Genomic DNA, 18,313 nt, shown 5'->3' on the forward strand with positions numbered 1-18,313 from the left:
GGAGGTGCCACAGAGAGGCGTGGGTTTATCAACCTATTCTCCAAAGCACCTGAGATTCGGCAAGAATAGTTGGCTATTTATCAAAGAAAACCAACCTAGAACTAAGGATAAAATTCCTGACAGCGAGAACAATTAATCAGTGGAATTAATCTGTTTCTATTAGAACAATTATGTGAATAGGCAAAAGCAGTTTCTTTATTTATAAGAATTTCACCTGGAAAAGGATGATCCGATAGATACCCAGATTCTGAATTGTGAAAGACTTTAAAGGTGCCAACTAATACCTTTAATTGCACCTGACAGCTAGCTATTAATTAGTGCAACTCTGTACAGATATAACCTTATAATTTCTAGTTTCCTTCTGAAAGAGGAATGAAGGAAAGAAAAACAACAATGAACATTTAGGGAATGAATGTTTTTATCAGCTGCCTTTGCAAACAAAACCTCTACCTACATAAAATATAGACATGTATTTTTTATTTCTTTTGAACTCACCTCAACTTCATACTGAAGTACAGAAAGCTATGATATTGAAAACATACTGAAATACATAAAAAACTGAATGTTCCATGAGAAATCAAAATATAGTGACTCTTTTTATTTGTTGACTGCCCAGAGTCACTTAGGTTAAAATGAGCAGTATATAAATTTGGTAAATAAATATAATAAATTGATAAATAAATAAAACATAACAGCAACAAAAATGGATTCCTAGGAGCAACAAGGATTAGGAAGACAGAAATCTAGATCTTGGATTAAACATAACATCAACTCAGTTAAATAATCTACTTTTCAATAAATAACTTCAATGTTGTGGTAGGGAAATAGGATACACATGTAGTGAAGAGAATAATTTTTATATACCCAAAAGTGTAACCAAGCTGTCAATTGAAATGCTTAAGGCATGCAAAAGAAAGCTAAACCAATGTTAAAGTAGAATACATAGTTGAAAATAGTATTTTGGATGTATGGTTTAGTTCCTTCTGAATTCTTCTATTTCATCTGGAAGCCTCATTATTTCGAAGATTATGTTGACGATGAACAGTGCACTACTGATTAATATAATGATGAAAATAATGTAGACTACGATGGTTATCATCACTGCAGCAATATTCAAGTACTTGGCTGTCCTGCCATGATTAGCTGCACCTTCAGGGTCTCCAAGAACTTTACGATCTCTTGACTGAAGTGAAAAGGGAGAGAAACCAATTTTAAAAAAATAACAATTAGCAATGGAAACATCTTTGCAAATATTTTAATCATTTTGATCTTAAGTAATCACATCAATACCAAGTTTTCTTTTCAATGCAATCAAGAATGATCTAGGATTATTGTATCCCTCTCTTTACTTAGAAATTAGAGCAGTGTTTTCCAACTTGGCCACTTCCAGGTATATGGACTTCAACTGTTAGAATTCTTATGAATTGCCTGCTGGCTGGAAATTTGAGGTCTACACACTTACAAATTGCCTCAATTAAGAAATGTTGATTTACAGAGTAGCATTCTTTTCCTGAAAAATGGAATAAGGTATGCAACTTTTAACAAATTAGTGATCTTTTATGGTTTTAATATGTTTGGAAGAAGGTAAGAGCACCAAACTATAGGAAATACAATATTTCTTTTTGTGAAACACTCTAGAGGAGCAATGAGCAATCTCTTTTTGTAGCAACTAGAAGTCCCTGCTCAAAGCTTAATAAAACAAACAAAGATCTGTTTTCAATCCTGTCAACTTTACATCAACATTAGTCCTTATATACCAGATATAGTATTTATGCTCTTTTAGATTTGTACAACTCCAGTAAGCATGAGTGTATTCCAACATTTGGATGTCCACAAATTTCTACTCTATATATTGTTAAGACAAAATAGAAAGTAAACACAAAATACTACAATCTAAATAATTAGCTTGATTTATCACTAACACGACTATAAATTTATTAAATAGACAAATCAAATATTCTACTATTCAAAATTGGAAGGCAAACCCATTCTTCCAAATGGGTGGATTTGCTGGAAAGCTGCAAAAATGCCAGAAATTTGCAAAAACAGCCAAAATTGGGGGGGGGGGGGGAACCTACCACAACCTGACAAAAAACAGCAAATTGCGGTCATGTTATGCTGCAATTGATCATAAAGATGAGCAGGTTGCCAAGTGCCTGAAATGTGGTGATGTAACCACAAAAGGCACATTTTACAATGGCTGAAAGTGCTTTATGGCCTGTAAAGCATCTGTTTTGATGTCACTGTAATTTCAAATGGTCATTAAGTCATTGGTCATCAGTCCAGGACTTCCTGTATATCTGTTCTATAAGCTACAGACATATGCAGGGAGAATCTATAGATTGGGTTCAGTAATATTGACTAGAAAACAATTGGCAAATAAATAAATAAATAAATAATAGAACAACCTAGCCAGTTGAATGTCTTTTGAAATCTGGTTTCCCAGATCCCTGATCAATAATTATTATGTCACATACCTTATTAACTATATCAAACTTCCTTTATTTATGGCTCTAATCCTATTCATATTCCCCTTCCGATTTAGACGAACTTAAATGCAGTTTTCAGCTTCCCACAAAAGTTTGTTCACTCTTGCTTTAGGGGCAGAGTAGGAAACCCAGACTTGGTGTCAATTCTAAATTCAACTGGGTGATGTCAGGGGCAGGGCTTATCAGGAATGAGACCAGTTAATATTGTGTTTTCATCATTCATGCACTTTCATCAGAGATCAGGCAAGCAAACACCATCCTCCAAAGTTGCCACACCCACTAAGAAAAGTTATTTTCTTTATGTATCAAGCAAGCACAGAAAGCAATATTCCACTCTATTTGATACAGACACGAAAAAGAAAGCCTGTCAGATATCTCTTCTTTTCCTAAGGGACAGAATTATAGAATTGCTGAACTAGAACCACTTTTGTTGACAGTTGTGAGTTTCATGCTGCTAGAGGCCCCTTACCATATATATTTTATTATTTATTTTATTTATATCCCACCTATTATTATTATTTTTACAAATAACTCAAGGCAGCAAATATATCTATCACTTTCTTCCTCCTATTTTTTCACAACCACCAACCTGTGAGTTGAGCTGGGCTGAGAGAGTGACTGATTGAAGGTCACCCAGCTGGCTTTCAGGGCTAAGGCAGGACTTGAAATCATGGTCTCCTGATTTCTAGCCTAGTGCCTTAAACAGTAGACCAAACTGGTCTAGATTTCTTATCTACACACAAATGGTGTCTCACTTCAAATTAACAAACATCTTTCCCCCAAACTTTGCTCTGCCACCAAAGATGGGGTTGGGTGGGGATTTTTATTTTAATCAACAAAAGACAGCTTTAAGTCACCAATGATTTTCCCAATATTTCCCCTCAATATGAGCTGTTGTGTTGATTTAACTCCTAATAAGGCAATTCTATGGGACCCAGATTGGTGCCATAATTAAAGTACCAGATTACAAAACTGAGAAGCCATGAGTTCTAGTTCCACAAAACCAGGTGGATGACCATGGACAGATCACTCTCAGCCCTAGGGAACAGGCAGTGCACAAGTCCTTCTGAAATTGCAGGAGCTTCTCCAGGCAGTCCCCAGGAGCCAAAAACTGACTCCAAGGCACACACACACCCCTCACACACGGTGATTTTGTATGACAAAATCTAATGACAGGTAGTCCTCAACTTACAACCACAATTGAGTCCTTCTGTTGTTAAGTGAAACATTTGTTAAGTGAGTTTTGCCCCATTTTACAACCTTTCTTGCCTCAGTTGTTAAGTGTATCACTGAGTTGTTAAGTGAATCTGGCTTCCCCATTGACTTTGCTTGTCAGAAGGTCGCAAAAGGGGATCACATGACCCCAGGGACACTGCAGCTGTCATAAGTATGAGTCAGTTGCCAAGTGTCGGAATTCATATCACATCATCATTGAGGTGGTAAAACTGTTGTGTGAGAAATGGTGATAAGTCACCTTTTTCAGTGCTGTTGCAACTTTGAACAGTCACTATATGAACTCTTCTAAGTCGAGGATTACCTGTAGTTCAAGAGGGCATGTTCCCATGTAACTGGAGGTAAGTAGGTAAGTATTGTACTGTATATTGTGGTAATTTACTACTACTTATACATAGAGCACTATTTACATCCTCGCTTTAGAGGGAAGCTGAAGTAGAGATACCTTGAAGACTAGAAAGAAATGGGGAGGGTGAGAGAGAGAGAAGCAGCCGAGTGTGAAAAAAACAAAACAAAACGAGAGGGCGCTTCCCATATCTTTTCCAGCTCCGTTCACCTTAATGGAGTAGAGGAGGGCTAACAAGCCGAGGCAACAGCAATTGCAGGTGGTAAAACTGAACAGCGACCAGACCACATAATCCCTGACCGCAGGACTAGAGATGGCCTTGGGGTACTGATAGGGACTGGTGGGGCGCATGACGACCTCGGTTGGATAAGGCTCCATGGCCAAACCAACCCTCCTCTCACCAACGGCGACCAACTCGGAAAAGAGCTGGGCATGAGCGCGGCCGACCTCGCGGAGACGCCACCAAACGGTACCGCTCTCGGCCTCCGCTGATTGGACGGGAAGCGGGAAGCGGGAAGTGCATCCCTGCGGCTCGAGCACTCGCGAGATGCGAAAATGGACAGGGCCGGGGTGTGTGCGTGTGTGTGTTGGTGTTGAAGGACTTTCCTTGCGGGGCGGGGGCGGGGAGGAGTTAATTCTGTCTTTCGCAGAGCGAATTTTTAGGGTCGTTTCGCTCATAATACGCGATGTCGGTCTTGTCTCGCTCGTAAAAGCCGTTTTAAAAATTCTCTAGATCTACGTTTAGTAAACAAGTAAAAGGTGGGCTCTGATGGTCGTTAAACTCCGTCCACTCTTGGATTAACCTTTTTTAAAAAGTGCTTCTAGAAATGTAGAACAAAGAATTGCAAAGATAGAAATAAACTTATCGTTTCATTTTTCCCCTTCTGTTTTTGGTTTTAAGCCAGAATTCTGCCTCCACAGAAGAGAGAAAAATCAGGAATCTGGTAAAGTTGATTAAACTTCGGTAAATTTCATTGGATGCGTTTCATGCAGATTATAGCTCAGCTTTAAAGCTGTTCTGGCATGTTTATAATGAAACAAACTGATTTCGTTGTGATTCAATGGAACTTTCCCGATTTTTTACAGTCCTAACTTGTCCCCAAAACTGGATTTTTCATTGCCCAGTACACTAAATCTTTCCTTCTTGCATTAGAGGATTCAGCTTGAAAGCCTCTAGCTGACTCTTCAGATGACAATCTATTATTTCACAGAAAGATTTTCTGGAAGGCCAGTTTTTTCCTATAGTGACTAAATTTAGCTTTCAAGTCTCCAATTGATAGTGTGGCAATATTTACATCGACATTGGGATATGTGCAGCAGTTTTGCAATGCTTTGGATTGAAGAAGTCAGTATTCAATCTAAAGTACATTTTCCTCCCCATGCCCTGGAAAGGCAGAGAGAGTTCTGAGAATTTACCAGTTGCTTTATTCCATTCCCAGCGTAAAGTTTGTTAGAACCGCACCATGAGTTTAAAATATTAAACGAAAATGAATGGGATGTAGATTCTTGAAAGCTCAGCCCAGAAGCAGAGGTTTATAAATGAAACTTTGGCTGCAGAAATAAATATAGTGCATTCCATTAAATCTTAAGAGTTCTCATTGTTCAAAACTGCACTTGTTTTTTGTATCTGAGAAAGAAAATGTATTTATTTTATTTATTTATTTGATTTGCCAATTGTTTACAAGATAATAAGTATAAATGTATACATAGTTGTGAATACATGAAATGGGTACATATAAGAAAAATAAAAGAATAAGAGAAACAATAGGACAGGGACGGTAGGCACGTTGGTGCGCTTATGCACGCCCCTACAGGCCTCTTAGGAAAGGGGTGAGGTCAATAGTAGACAGTCTAAGGTTAAAGTTTTTGGGGTTTGGGGAAGAAACTACAGAGTCGGGTAGAGTATTCCAGCCATTGACCACTCTATTGCTGAAGTCGTATTTCCTGCAATCAAGTTTGGTGCGGTTTACTTTGAGTTTGTATCTATTGTGTGCTCTTGTGTTGTTATGGTTGAAGCTGAAGTATTCATTGACAGGTAGGACATTGCAATGTATGATTTTATATACCATGCTTAAGTCAGACCGAAGATGGCGTAATTCAAGGTTTTCAAGTTCTAGAATTTCAAGTCTGGTGGCATAAGGTATTCTACAACGAGTAGAGGAGTGGAGAACTCTTCTTGTGAAATATTTCTGGACTTTCTCAATTGTGCTAATATCAGATACGTAGTGTGGGTTCCAGACTGATGAACTGTATTCGAGTATTGGTCTAGCAAATGTTTTGTATGCTCTGGTTAGTAGTGTGATATTACCAGAGAAAAAGCTACGTAGGATTAGGTTAACAACTCTTAATGCCTTTTTGGCTATGTAGTTGCAGTGGGCTCTAGCACTTAGATCATTAGAGGTGAGTATTCCAAGGTCCTTTACAGAGCTTGAGTCATCAACAAGATCTTGACTATTCAGCTTGTATTTTATTTTCTGATTTTTTTGCCAATATGTAAGACAGAGCATTTATTTGTTGAGATTTGAAGTTGCCATTTGTTTGACCACTCTGATACATAGTCAAGATCTTTTTGTAGGGTAGCAGTATTGTCTGTGGTATTGAACAGCTTTACATCATCAGCGAAGAGAACGCAATTGCTCTTAATATGATCACAGAGGTCGTTTATGTAGAGTATGAAGAGAGTTGGTCCTAGAACACTGCCTTGGGGAACACCACTATTGACAGGTACTGGATTTGATAGGACGCTCCCGATTTTGACCATTTGTTGTCTGTTTGACAGGAATGCTTCTATCCAGTTATTCAGTTGTCCAGAGATACCATAGGATTTTATTTTTAGGAGTAGTTTGTCGTGTACCACTGAATCAAAGGCTTTACAGAAGTCTATGTAGATTGCGTCTATTGCTTTGCCCTGGTCGAGTTGTGTCGTCCATATGTTTTTGCAGTGTAAGAGTTGCAGATTACAGGATAGTTTTTTTCTGAAACCAAATTGTTTATTGGAGAGTAGGTTGTTTGTCTCTAAGTGGAGGATGATGGATTGGTTAATAATTGATTCCATGACTTTACAGGTGACGCAGCATAAGGAGATTGGCCTGTAATTTTCAACTAGGCTTGGGTCTCCCTTTTGAAGATGGGGATGACTGTGGCTTGTGACCATAGGTTAGGCAAGGAGCTGGTTCTGAAAGATTTTTCAAAGATTATGCTTAGAGGTTTGGCTATGGCACTGGACAGCTTTCTTAAGAAGTAGGCACATATTCCATCCGGTCCAATAGATAGAGATGGTTTTAGGTTGCGTAGTGCTTTTTCAACATTGTCTTCTGTGAAATCGATATGTATTAGATCATTGTTGTTATCTGTGGTACGGCTAGGAAATACTGGGCATGATCCATTGCTGTTTACAAATACTGAGCCGAAGAATGTGTTAAAGATGTTGGCTTTAATGGTGTCGTCGTTGCAGTCTTTACCATCAGGTCCTATCAAGGGAGGGATGGACCTTGAGTCTTTTAGTTTGTTGTTTACAAAATTGTAAAAAGCACGGTGGAATTGGTGCTTAGAAGGTTTTCCTCTTGTTTAATGTGATAATTGGTACATTCGGTCTTTATCTGGTGGCATAAATTTTTGTATCGGTTTTTGAAATTGGCAACGTGACCAGATTTGTTTTTCCGCCAGAGTGATCTCTTTTTGGATTGAAGTTTCCTTATTGATATGGGTAATCTGCTTTTTTGTTTTGTTTTGGGAGTTGTTGTTGGTACATATAGTTTGATGACTCTTTTGACTTCAAGTAAAAATATGTTGTAATGGTCTTCAACAGTATTGCATCCAGTGAATAGAGATTGCCAATCAAGGGATGAGAGATCGTTGTGTATAAGATAAAATATAATTGTTGTGTATAAAATAGACTATTTTGTGTGTGAATTTATGACAATGTCCTGTAGTATGCTTTTGATTGAGACTGTCGGTTTCAAGAGGCTAGAAAATAACACTCCTTTGTTTTTTGAGGGTTTTTTATTACATAGAAATTGCACTGGCAGCAGCTGTACAAGCTGATCTCAAACTTCCTGTCATTGCATTCCTTTGAGTTTCCATAACACCAGCCTAGAAAATAAAAGAGAGCAACAATTGTAGTTTGGTATGCTTTGAAAACTGAAAAGATTTTTCATATATTGTCTGTGCCACTTTCATTATGGATAGCTTCAGATACTTGCAAGGCTACCAAAATAGCTACATGTGGAGTTTTTAATCGTGTTAAAAAGAAATTGAATGATTTAGAGGATTTAATTACCTGCCATCTTATTTTGCAGTGACAAGTTATTGCATTTGAGAACAGATACTAGTTTTGTTGTGCTGAATAAACCTGCCTTGGATCTGATAAATGTGTATTTTTAAATACTCAAGGATTGATACTTACACCAAATCTGAGATTGCTGTTTTTTCATAGATGATGGGGTTTGGATTAGGTCCATTTGGAAACATGAAATGGTCTTAGATATAGCAGTTAAAAATCTGGTACTGTATTTGGCTTCCTCTTTGCCCCAGGGTATCAGAGCTTTTACTATGCCTAATAGCAGACCATAGCAATAGATATCTCCTTAAATTGTACTTTCAGTTGCCTTTAATACTAAAACCATCATATTCCTTGAAATCAAAGCTTCCTCTGATACAGTTGATTAGGGTTCTATATTTGACCCATGCAATTTGTTTTGCTATAATTAATTCATATTTATACAATCACAAAGCGTGTCATACTTATCTTTTAGTTTGAATTTATTCCATAAATTTTCTCACGCTGATGTCGTTGATCCATCTTGTTCTAGGTCTCTTGCACGTTTATCAAGTGGGGTATATATAGTTTAACTGGCAGTAAACCTCTTTAACTCAATGGAACAGTTTATTTTATTTATTTGTTTGTCAAACATGTAAAAAATAACAAGTATGAACGTAAACAAGAACAAAGGGAGTAAATACAGATAAATGGGGACAGTAAGACAGGGAGGGTAGGCATGTTGGTGCGCTTATGCACACCCCAGTATTGGGTAGGTATAACAGTATTGAATAGGCCTAATGAAAATTATGCTGCAAACAGTTGAAATTAAAAGAATGCAGATTTGTTTCTCATATCCAATCCTTTAATAAATCTGTTCAAGTTGATGGCCACAATTGTGAGAGAAAATTCTCCTTTTGTTGTATGTCTTCCTAGCCAAATAAGAGAGAAATTCTCTCCGGTTACTGTTTTCATAATGTAGATAATGTTAACATGTTTTACCAACCTTCCTTGTTTGAAAAATAGATTTACCATAATATTGTAAATTATTTTTTCCTCACAATAATATTGTTGAAAGTTATGGTGGGCCGAGAGGAAGTAACTGGCCCACAGTCAGCCTGGGGGGCAGAGAGTTTCCATAGCTCAGGAGAGATTTGAAACTGGGTCTTTAAGAAACCCAGGGTCTCCTTTTAGCTATGGGAATTGTTGAATTACCAAAATCCAAATAACATATCCAGAAGATATGTGGTTATGTTCTACACCACACTAGTCCATGACTCATTAGCCATGGTTTATTGAATCAACCAATTAGCCAGGTCTAGATCAGATATTGATGCATAAACTAATCTTACTGGCTGGATCTGCATAACATACTCATCTATAAATAGTCAGTTTGTTTTAGAGTTTTGTTTGAACCCAGATAAAGGCATCAAATGCTCTTGAGAGATCCAGAAGAATTAACTCTTTCCTTCTCCCTTGAAAATAAAAGTGAATTGTTCTGATTTCTTGTTCTCTCATGATTTGGAAAGGACAAACTGGAATGGATCTGTCATCTCCCCTTCTTCTCACAGATTTGGTGGGCAGGTTAAAGATCATTTAATATAAGGAAAACTGCAGCAAACTTTAGATGTCCAGAAACTTTGGATGTATATAGTAGATGTGGAAAACTGAACACTTTTATAGTAAGTACAGGGTATTTATTTGTCCTTACCATCAGAGCTCACAATAACCTTTTTAATCTGCCAATAGCATAGAGTTTTCATCATCTTGAGTTTTAGTGAGATAGTATATTCTGACAGTGAAATTATCCCAACTGATAAACATTACATCTCATAAGTAATGCAAAGCAAAAGAAAACAAAAGAAGAGATTGAAAGTTCATAATTAAAAGGGAACGTAGAAGCCATTGCAAAAGAATCTTGTCCCCAACTGTGAAGAAACAATCTATACTAGCAATCATATGTCCTGTCTTGCATCATTATTTTTTTCCCTGCAGAAGAGAGGTCAACATGTGTCTTCCTTGGCTGAAAATCTAATTAAAGTTTAATTTTTGGTAACTATAGTACACTATCATTCATATCGGCTGCCAACTGATGAGTGTCAAATACTGGGAAAAAGATACAGGGAAGTTTAGCTCAGTTTCAACTAAGAGTTTAATTAATTGACTGTGGACATTTCATTACATAACTATGAAGAATATTCTGCAAGATCTACAGATACCAATATGGTTTTTCACTTGGTTCTTGGTCTTCCAGATGAACATGTCACTATAAAAGCATTTGAGAAGCAGTGTGAAATTCCTCATCTGTTATGATTTAGTCTTCAGTGGTTTTGTTTGCTGTAATGATGCAATCCATAAGATTCTGACTAGCTTGTGTGAAGCAACTCTGAACAAACAGTATGTCTCTCCCAGTCCATGTCTGGAATGCCACCAATCACTTTTCTCCTGAAATGAATAAACCATACAGTCACTTCGCTAATTAGTGTGTGAATGAGAACGAATGGAAAACATCTACAAAGGACAACTTGTGTTTGGATTTCTGCATATTACATTTTTGAGACATGTGAGGAAGCTGTCTTCTCTTTACACAGCAGAGATATGCTTTGAAGCAAACACTGAATTCCTCGACACTGACAGCACTCAATTTTACCATCAAGGAAAGATCCAATGTGAAATAAAAGGGCTGTATGGACATATTGTAATAATGGTGACCGGTTAAGATTCCAGAAAGCACCAATCCAGAAAGCTACAGAAAGCTATTACCTTTATGAAAAAAGGAGTGCCTGCTACAAAGTCCTCTTATAAGCAAGTCTTTTCCATCTTGCTTCATGCTTGCTCTGGTAAGCTATCCAGGATTGCAGGGCCAGCAGTATGAAAAGTCGAATGAAGAATTAGGACTAGAAGACTGTTTATTATTTTACTTTGAGTTATATTATTTTTTTCACCAGTCCCAAGTGCAGAACTGATCACTGTGCCCTGTAAATTTCTGTGTAACAACATCCCATGCCCTCTTTTTCTTAGGCTCTTTGTGACTGGAGAAGGTAGACCAGCTTACACAGCCTACTACCCTAGAGTTCTGACTGAATGCATTGGAATGTCCAGTCCTAAAATTAGCCTCCAAGTCTGTTTCAAACAATTCTGTGATTCTGTGATTCTAGCTAATTGTCAATGGATCACTGCCCAGATTTTCCAGAAAATCTGCAAGAAGTCAGTTTTGGAGAGTAAAAATGTTGTACAGTAGCCGTCTGCCTGCAGCCCCAAAAATTTCTTCAGATTTAATTCTTTCAAGTGAACACTTCTTTAGTAATGCATAGGAATGTAGGTACGGCCTCTGGGACAAATGTGTTTGCACAGATATCACAATGCCATTTAAATTGATTTCCATGGTATAAGTACTGTATACATTTGCCATGGCAAGGTATCTCTGAGACAAAGATACTTAGTGTGGATCAATGTCTAAAGTGATAAATTGTGACCGTTACCCCATCAATCCCTTATAATCCCTTCCTGAATAGTGTTTGCCTGGGAGAAGCCAGGATGGGGAAAAATTGATTTTTTTAATGGCTGTTGTGTCTTATAAGGTATAGGGGGAATGGCTACTTATAAGTCATCTCCAAGATACTATGGAAATGCCATCAGATGGTAGCTGGAACACACAATGTGCAGGTACTTCAGGTTAACACCAGTCTTATAGGAGAGGCCCATTTTATAAGCTCACTTTCACTGTGATGGGTTGTAGCTCCTTAAAAACCCTTCAAAAATGATCAAGCCCATACAATTTATTTGAAAAAAATGAATAATTATCTTAGAATGTAATACAACAATCTCTAAAGGCATTTTCTATTACAAAAGTCATAGAAAAGTACAAAAAAACAGCACAGAGTGATGCTTTCCTTCAGGTTACACCATGGTCCTTCCAGATCAGTAACATTCAATAGAAGAAAAGGCTACCTGAGAATAACCAGTAGAAAAATAAGCTAGGAATGCCAAAGAGGCAGCAAAGCCATGTGTAATATTTAAGAAACAGCCTGAAATCACATATAAGTAATTCAATTATACATTCCAGCTCTTGAGGTGGACCCTTGGCCACTTCCAACTTGGCAATGGCAAGAGAGCCATTGTTTCAATTGCTGTACACTACTAGTTTCTCAAAGCAAGGGCTGTTTTCAAGACGACAATACATTAGGATTAGGGGTGAAGGGAGAAGGTCAACCACCAAGATATAGGAGCAGAAGCTCTTGTATCAAGGACAGAAGGTGGGTAGTTTTCAAAAGGAAGTGCTGGTCCATGTTACTACAATAACGACGATAACAACAACAACCAGGATGTTCAGCAGGAGGCCAGTAAGGTTCAGGCACTTGGCAGTAGATCCGTAGCTGGCAGCACTATTGTAGTCCCCAATCACTTTGCGATCTCTGGCCTGTTAGGAGAGAACAAAGAAAAGATCCATTACTAGAAGCAACCCATAGAAGAATTGTTGCCAGCCTCCTGAGTTTCAATTATGGCACCAAACTAAACAGAAAATATTCTCTGCAAAATAGCAGAAATGCATGCATGAATACCATGTAGATATAATCAGGAGAACTGAGAACAGGCCAAACATCTCACTTGCAAAGATGAGCTATACAGAACAAATATGGCTGAAACTTGGAATATTGTTCGTTACCTGAACTATGGTTTCTAGGAGACGAACACATTTTTGTCTTTGTCAGAAATATAATTGGAATTTCGTTGCATGGCTCCCGTTGCTATTCCCCAGGTTCAGGAAAGATACAGGTTCAGGTTAGGTACAGGTATTCTTGATTTATAGCCACAACTGAACCCAAATTTTCCATTGCTGAAGATGATTGTTGGGTGCATTTTACCCCATTTTATAACTTTTGTAGCCACAGTTGTAAAGTGAATCACTGCAGATAAGTTATGGTTAAGTGAATCTGGCTTCCCCATTGACTTTGCTTGTCAGAAGGTTGCAAAGAATGATCACAACAACTATCATAAATACATGCCAGTTGCCAAGCATCCGAATTTTGATCAGGTGACCAAAGGGAAGCTGCAATGGTCATAAGTGTAAATGGTCATTTCACCTTTTTCAGGTGTAACTTTTTTTGTAACTAAACAAATGGCTGTAAGTGGAGGTCTACCTTATTAGCTTAACACTAACTCTTTTAAGGCATGTAAAATGTGGCTGTACAGTTGTGTCTGGGTTTTTTTAAGGATTTTTATTTTAAAAATTTACGTCAACATCAATACATGAACAGTGTGGCATCTGGTATCATTTTAGTACAAGTGGCAATAACAACATTAATAATATTTGTTACATTAGTCAAACTTATGTAATCCTAGTATACATGTTTGTTAATACCATCTTTTAACTTCTAAGCTTTCCATTAGATATTGCTTATATTCTATTATATATATATATATATATGGGCGGTTTTCAGGGGGGGGGGGGGCCCCCCGGGGCGCCGGGGGGGGCAGACGCCGGGGGGGGCTCCTTGCCAGGCGGCGGGTACCGTGGGGTGGGCCTGGTGCGCGGCGTGTGTCCGCCCTTCTTGCCCCCCCGGCCCCTTCCTTTTTGCTACCACTTAGGGGCTTTTTCCCACTGGCCACGCGGCACCCCTTCGCGCCCCCGCCACGGCGCCTTTGCTTTGGCGGGCAGCTGCGGGGCCCAGCGGAGCCTTATATATATATATATATATGTATATATGCGCTAATATTCCCCTTATTTCTAGCTTTATTCTGGCTTCTAGTCTAATCCTAGTGTTAATATACACGTTTATATTAAGACATAGTCCTTTATTATTTAATTATTCAATGTTTCAATGCGCCTTCTAGTATCAATCACCATATTGTTTAAACATACATAATACCATCTTTCAACCTCTAATCTTATATAAGAGTGTGTATTCTTATTTCTACCTCTAGTTTTTAATCAGACCATCATATTAAAAAAAAAATCCTTTCTATCCATCATCTCTTGTTTGTTTAAATTGCCTCCCATACTCCTGTCTTGGATCCTTGTCTCTATCTACATATATGTCTTCACTGTTTAGTCTAAATATTTCTCCCATCTCTATCCTCCTATGCTGCCAGGCCTCCAGAGTATCTACTCAAGCCCCTATCTCCCTTTCAGAAGTAACTTCCTGCTTATCCGATTCCATTTTTAAATCTCTTACTTTCCCCTTGGTTTATTTCATCAGTCATTATTATCTTTATTGTCTTCTTCTCATCTTCTTGCTTTATTTGCCGATTGTCTGTTCTATCTTTTCCTCCATTTTTTCTGTTGTCTTCTCTCCTTCCTGGAATTTTTGGTCCTCATTATCAGCTGCAGGGTATTTTCTATTTTCCCATTTATGCCATACAATAGGTTCTTTATCTCCCTATGATTCTTCGATATCGTATCCTTAATGCTTTGGAACATCAACGCCATTTCTTTTGAAATTTCACTTATTTCCGCTGATGGAGCATCTTGTCTTATTTTAGTAAGTGCCACTCTTACTCAGTGGTCCAAAAACAATTTATTCAAGCCTAATATTGCTCCTCAGAAAGTACAATACTCATAGTTCTTTATATTCCAGGATTATTGAATCAGTTCCATTTAGATAGTCCAGGAAGCTTTCCAAAAGTCAAATCACTTTATTTAAGAGTCTTCTTATTTCTACCGTTGAGTCTCCAGTAATCATAAAGTAGATAAGTATAGAACAGTAGGTATCATCACAGTCCTCCAGATGAATATTGTTTATTTCTCTTATCAGAAACAAGTTATTTAATCCAATTTTAATTCAATTTATAGAAGCAAAGTCAATTATTCAAATAGATGGCTCCAGCATTTTAAAATGCCTTTCCAAAACAACCCCTACCCAGTTTGAAAGTCCAATTTTTTATGTTTTAAAAAGTTTTTAGCTTTTCTCCCCTTAGTTCCTTTCTTTCGGGTTTAGGATTTTTCTCCGTATAATTGTTCACCGCTTTAGCAAAAAGTGTTTAAGAGTCTCTTCCTGGATTTTCTTCTTTTTTCCTTTTAAATTTAGGGTCTAAATAAAAAAGGAATCTTTTCACCTAGCTCTGCTGTCCATCTACACTGTTCCTGCATTTTCTTTGTTGCCTTGGCTGTCCCAGCTTCACAACAGCCATGATGACTGCCTCTTCTCCTCGTCGTGGATGAGAGGGAAGGAGTCCTGAGTCAAGTGGAAGAGTTGTGGCTCTCCATGACCTACAAGGCACCCCTCTTTTGTTCACCATCTCTAAAGGGTGGCTTTAGCTCCTTTTGGAGCCCTGCAACAGGGGAGAACTTGGTGCGGGAGAACTTGGTGCGGGAGACCCACTCCTGTCTGCAGTAGTCTGGAGTAGTCTACACTGAGAGGAGTAGCAAATTTAGAAATCAAGAAGCATCATACAAGATGCTGTTCATACCAAGATCTCTTTAAGAACATACATTTTTCATTGCACTTCTATATAAGTTTCCACAGGTGTAGGTGAATTATAGCTTAATTTTGATTTCAACTGAGCACTGCACTCAGTTGCAGCCCTAAGAATAGGATTACTCCCTTTGAAGTGAAGTTCCTCTTTCCACCCATTGCATTTTAAAACTGTTGCTTCTCAACATTAAGTCAGGATTTGTTTCATCATAGATTACTGAATAAATCATAACTAGCCACGTTCACATAACATTCAGCTGCCAATACATGAGGTAAACTTAGCCAGCTCTCTCTTGCTTGTAAAAACAGTACAAGATGGCAGAATGTGTAATATGCTACTCAGATACTTTCATTCCTTAATTCTTTCAAGATTAACGCTGCTTCATACCTGCCAATGCATTGCTTAACAAATGCAGTCTCAGGTGTTAAGTGCCACAGGGTGTATCAAAACACTATCTTCATATCACTACCCAGATCATTCTTTTGAAGGACATCATTTGCCATCCCATGAAATATTGAGTCATGAAGTAATAAACATGCATGTTCAAGCACAGCAGGAGGCTAGAAACCAGGAGACTGAGTAGCAGTCCTGCCTTAGGCGTCAAAGCCAGCTGGGTGGCAGTCCCTCTGTCCCTCTCACCCCAATCTTCCTCACAAGAGGGTTGTTATGGAGAAAATAGGAGAAAGGAGTATTAGGTACTTTCACTGCCTCAACTTCTTTATAAAAGTATTAAAAGATGGGATAAACATAAATAAAAATATCTTACAGCAGTGGGAAAACAACTCCCCCTTCAAAATGAGAAATGGTACATCATGCACAATGGATACACACACAGTTGGCTTAACAATTCCTTACTCAATCAAACTTTTAAGTTTTCAGGTGACAAGCCTTTAGGCTGGGTTTAACTTATTAGGATAAAATATGACTGATGATTTGTAAATCCAGCCAATGAGAAGAAATTATAGAGTAGTAAAGTATCCTCTAAACCAGGAGTCTCCAACCCTGGCAACTTTAAGACTTGTGAACTTCAACTCCCAGAAGGAATTCTTGGAATTGAAGTCCACAAAAAAGTTGCCAAGGTTGGAGAACCGTACTCTAAATGCCTGGTTTAGTGCAAAAAACAAAACAAAAACAAAAAACGGCAGGGGTGGGAGAAAGACCCCTTTTTCATGCGGAATTTCCACTTTACATTGCATAGGGCACCCCCGTTGATTCCCTTCTCTGGGCTACCCGGCTTTAGTTCTCTAATTCAAGGACGCTTTCTGCTTGTATAGAGATATTAAAAAGGACCAAGTCAACCACAGCCACAGCAAAGGATTTCTTTCCTTCAAAGCGCGATTTAGGCTCTAAAGGAGGAAAATCAATTCGCGAATCCGGGCCGGCGGTCCGCAGCCGAACGGCCTTAATGAAAAGGTACTTTTCATAAATGCCCTTAATGAACCCCACGAATTAGAAACCCCACGAATTCCCACGAAGGTCGGAGTACCGATAGTTAGGATCGAGTTTCTTAGGCTAGTTAAACTTTAAAACGCAAGCGTCCCATTGGAACCTCGTTTTTCTCAAAATATGCCCTGAGAACGAGCGAGAAGGGCGGAGAAGCGGGAAATGCACACTAAACAGCCAGCGCGTCTTCTCACCTTAACGGAAAAAAACAAGGCCAAAAACCCAAGGCAGAAAACGTTGAAGTATAAGGTGGTGCAGAGGGACCAAACGATATGGTCGCTGGGCGGTGTTGTATAGACCTCCGGCGAGTGCATGCGGATCACGGTAGCCCCAGCCGGCACCCCGTGAGCCTCGAGGATTGCCGAATCATGGTCCTCCTTCAGCTGCTGGTAATTCGGCAAGCCTGCCTGGCCCTGCAGCGAGTGGGACAACTGGACTGTGTTCGCCATCTTTTCGAAGGAGAAGAAGCGGACGACCACAAGGCTCTGATAGCCTGGAGGTGGGGCTGAACGATTTTGCCTGTATAGAACTAGCGAGCGGGAAATTACGCCTGGTTTACGCCAGGGAAGGCGGTCCCAGTTGGGGAATCGAAAGTTGGGGAATCGAAAGTTGGCTCTTCAGGATATTTCTCAGGAAAAATGAGTCCTGACGTAGTATGGCGGCTCCTCATATTTTTGAAGATTAATTTCTACTTAAGAAGAACAGCATGAGTTTCGTAACACTGTGGGCTCAACGAAGAAGTCCACATAGTTAATACGTCTCTGTCCTGTTGTTTCTTTTTATTTTTCTTACATGTATCCATTTCATGTATTCACAATTATGTTTATACTTATACCTATTATCTTGTGATTGACAAATCAAATCAAATAAATAAATCTGGCCCTGAAAATTAAGTTATTTTGCGCACAGATTTAACTGTGATCATAGATCAGGCAATGTGCTAGGAACACATAAACCACTATTTGCTAATCAAAGTGGGACCTTAACATTTATTTACGTTGGAATGTATGATTTCCTGGTCTGTGATTTTATCTGTCTAAAAAAGCCAATCATCACAATACGTGGCCTAGCAATGTGGAACAGGCCCTTGTCCCTTATTGTGGTTAACCAATAGCCTCCTGTGGTTAC

The 18,313-nt window shown here is 38.6% G+C and overlaps 2 protein-coding genes across 2 annotated transcripts; both read right to left on the reverse strand.

Annotated features, from left to right (window-relative positions):
• Nucleotides 1-821: 821 nt before the first annotated feature.
• LOC148133267 (dispanin subfamily A member 2b-like) lies at nt 822-4,512 on the reverse strand. Its single transcript, XM_087950694.1, has 2 exons — nt 4,279-4,512; nt 822-1,183 (listed from the first exon to the last, which is right to left on the reverse strand). Exons 1-2 carry the CDS (start codon nt 4,444-4,446, stop codon nt 974-976), a joined length of 378 nt encoding a protein of 125 aa, XP_087806820.1. The 5' UTR covers nt 4,447-4,512; the 3' UTR covers nt 822-973.
• A 7,578-nt stretch (nt 4,513-12,090) lies between these two features.
• LOC113428834 (interferon-induced transmembrane protein 1-like) lies at nt 12,091-17,672 on the reverse strand. Its single transcript, XM_026691363.2, has 2 exons — nt 17,380-17,672; nt 12,091-12,746 (listed from the first exon to the last, which is right to left on the reverse strand). Exons 1-2 carry the CDS (start codon nt 17,632-17,634, stop codon nt 12,594-12,596), a joined length of 408 nt encoding a protein of 135 aa, XP_026547148.2. The 5' UTR covers nt 17,635-17,672; the 3' UTR covers nt 12,091-12,593.
• Between the last annotated feature and the right edge of the window lie 641 nt (nt 17,673-18,313).

The sequence above is a fragment of the Notechis scutatus genome, chromosome 1, assembly GCF_049901735.1.
Source record: "Notechis scutatus isolate UNSWTSFEM ecotype Mainland chromosome 1, rNotScu1.2, whole genome shotgun sequence".
Taxonomy (NCBI): Eukaryota; Metazoa; Chordata; class Lepidosauria; order Squamata; family Elapidae; genus Notechis; species Notechis scutatus.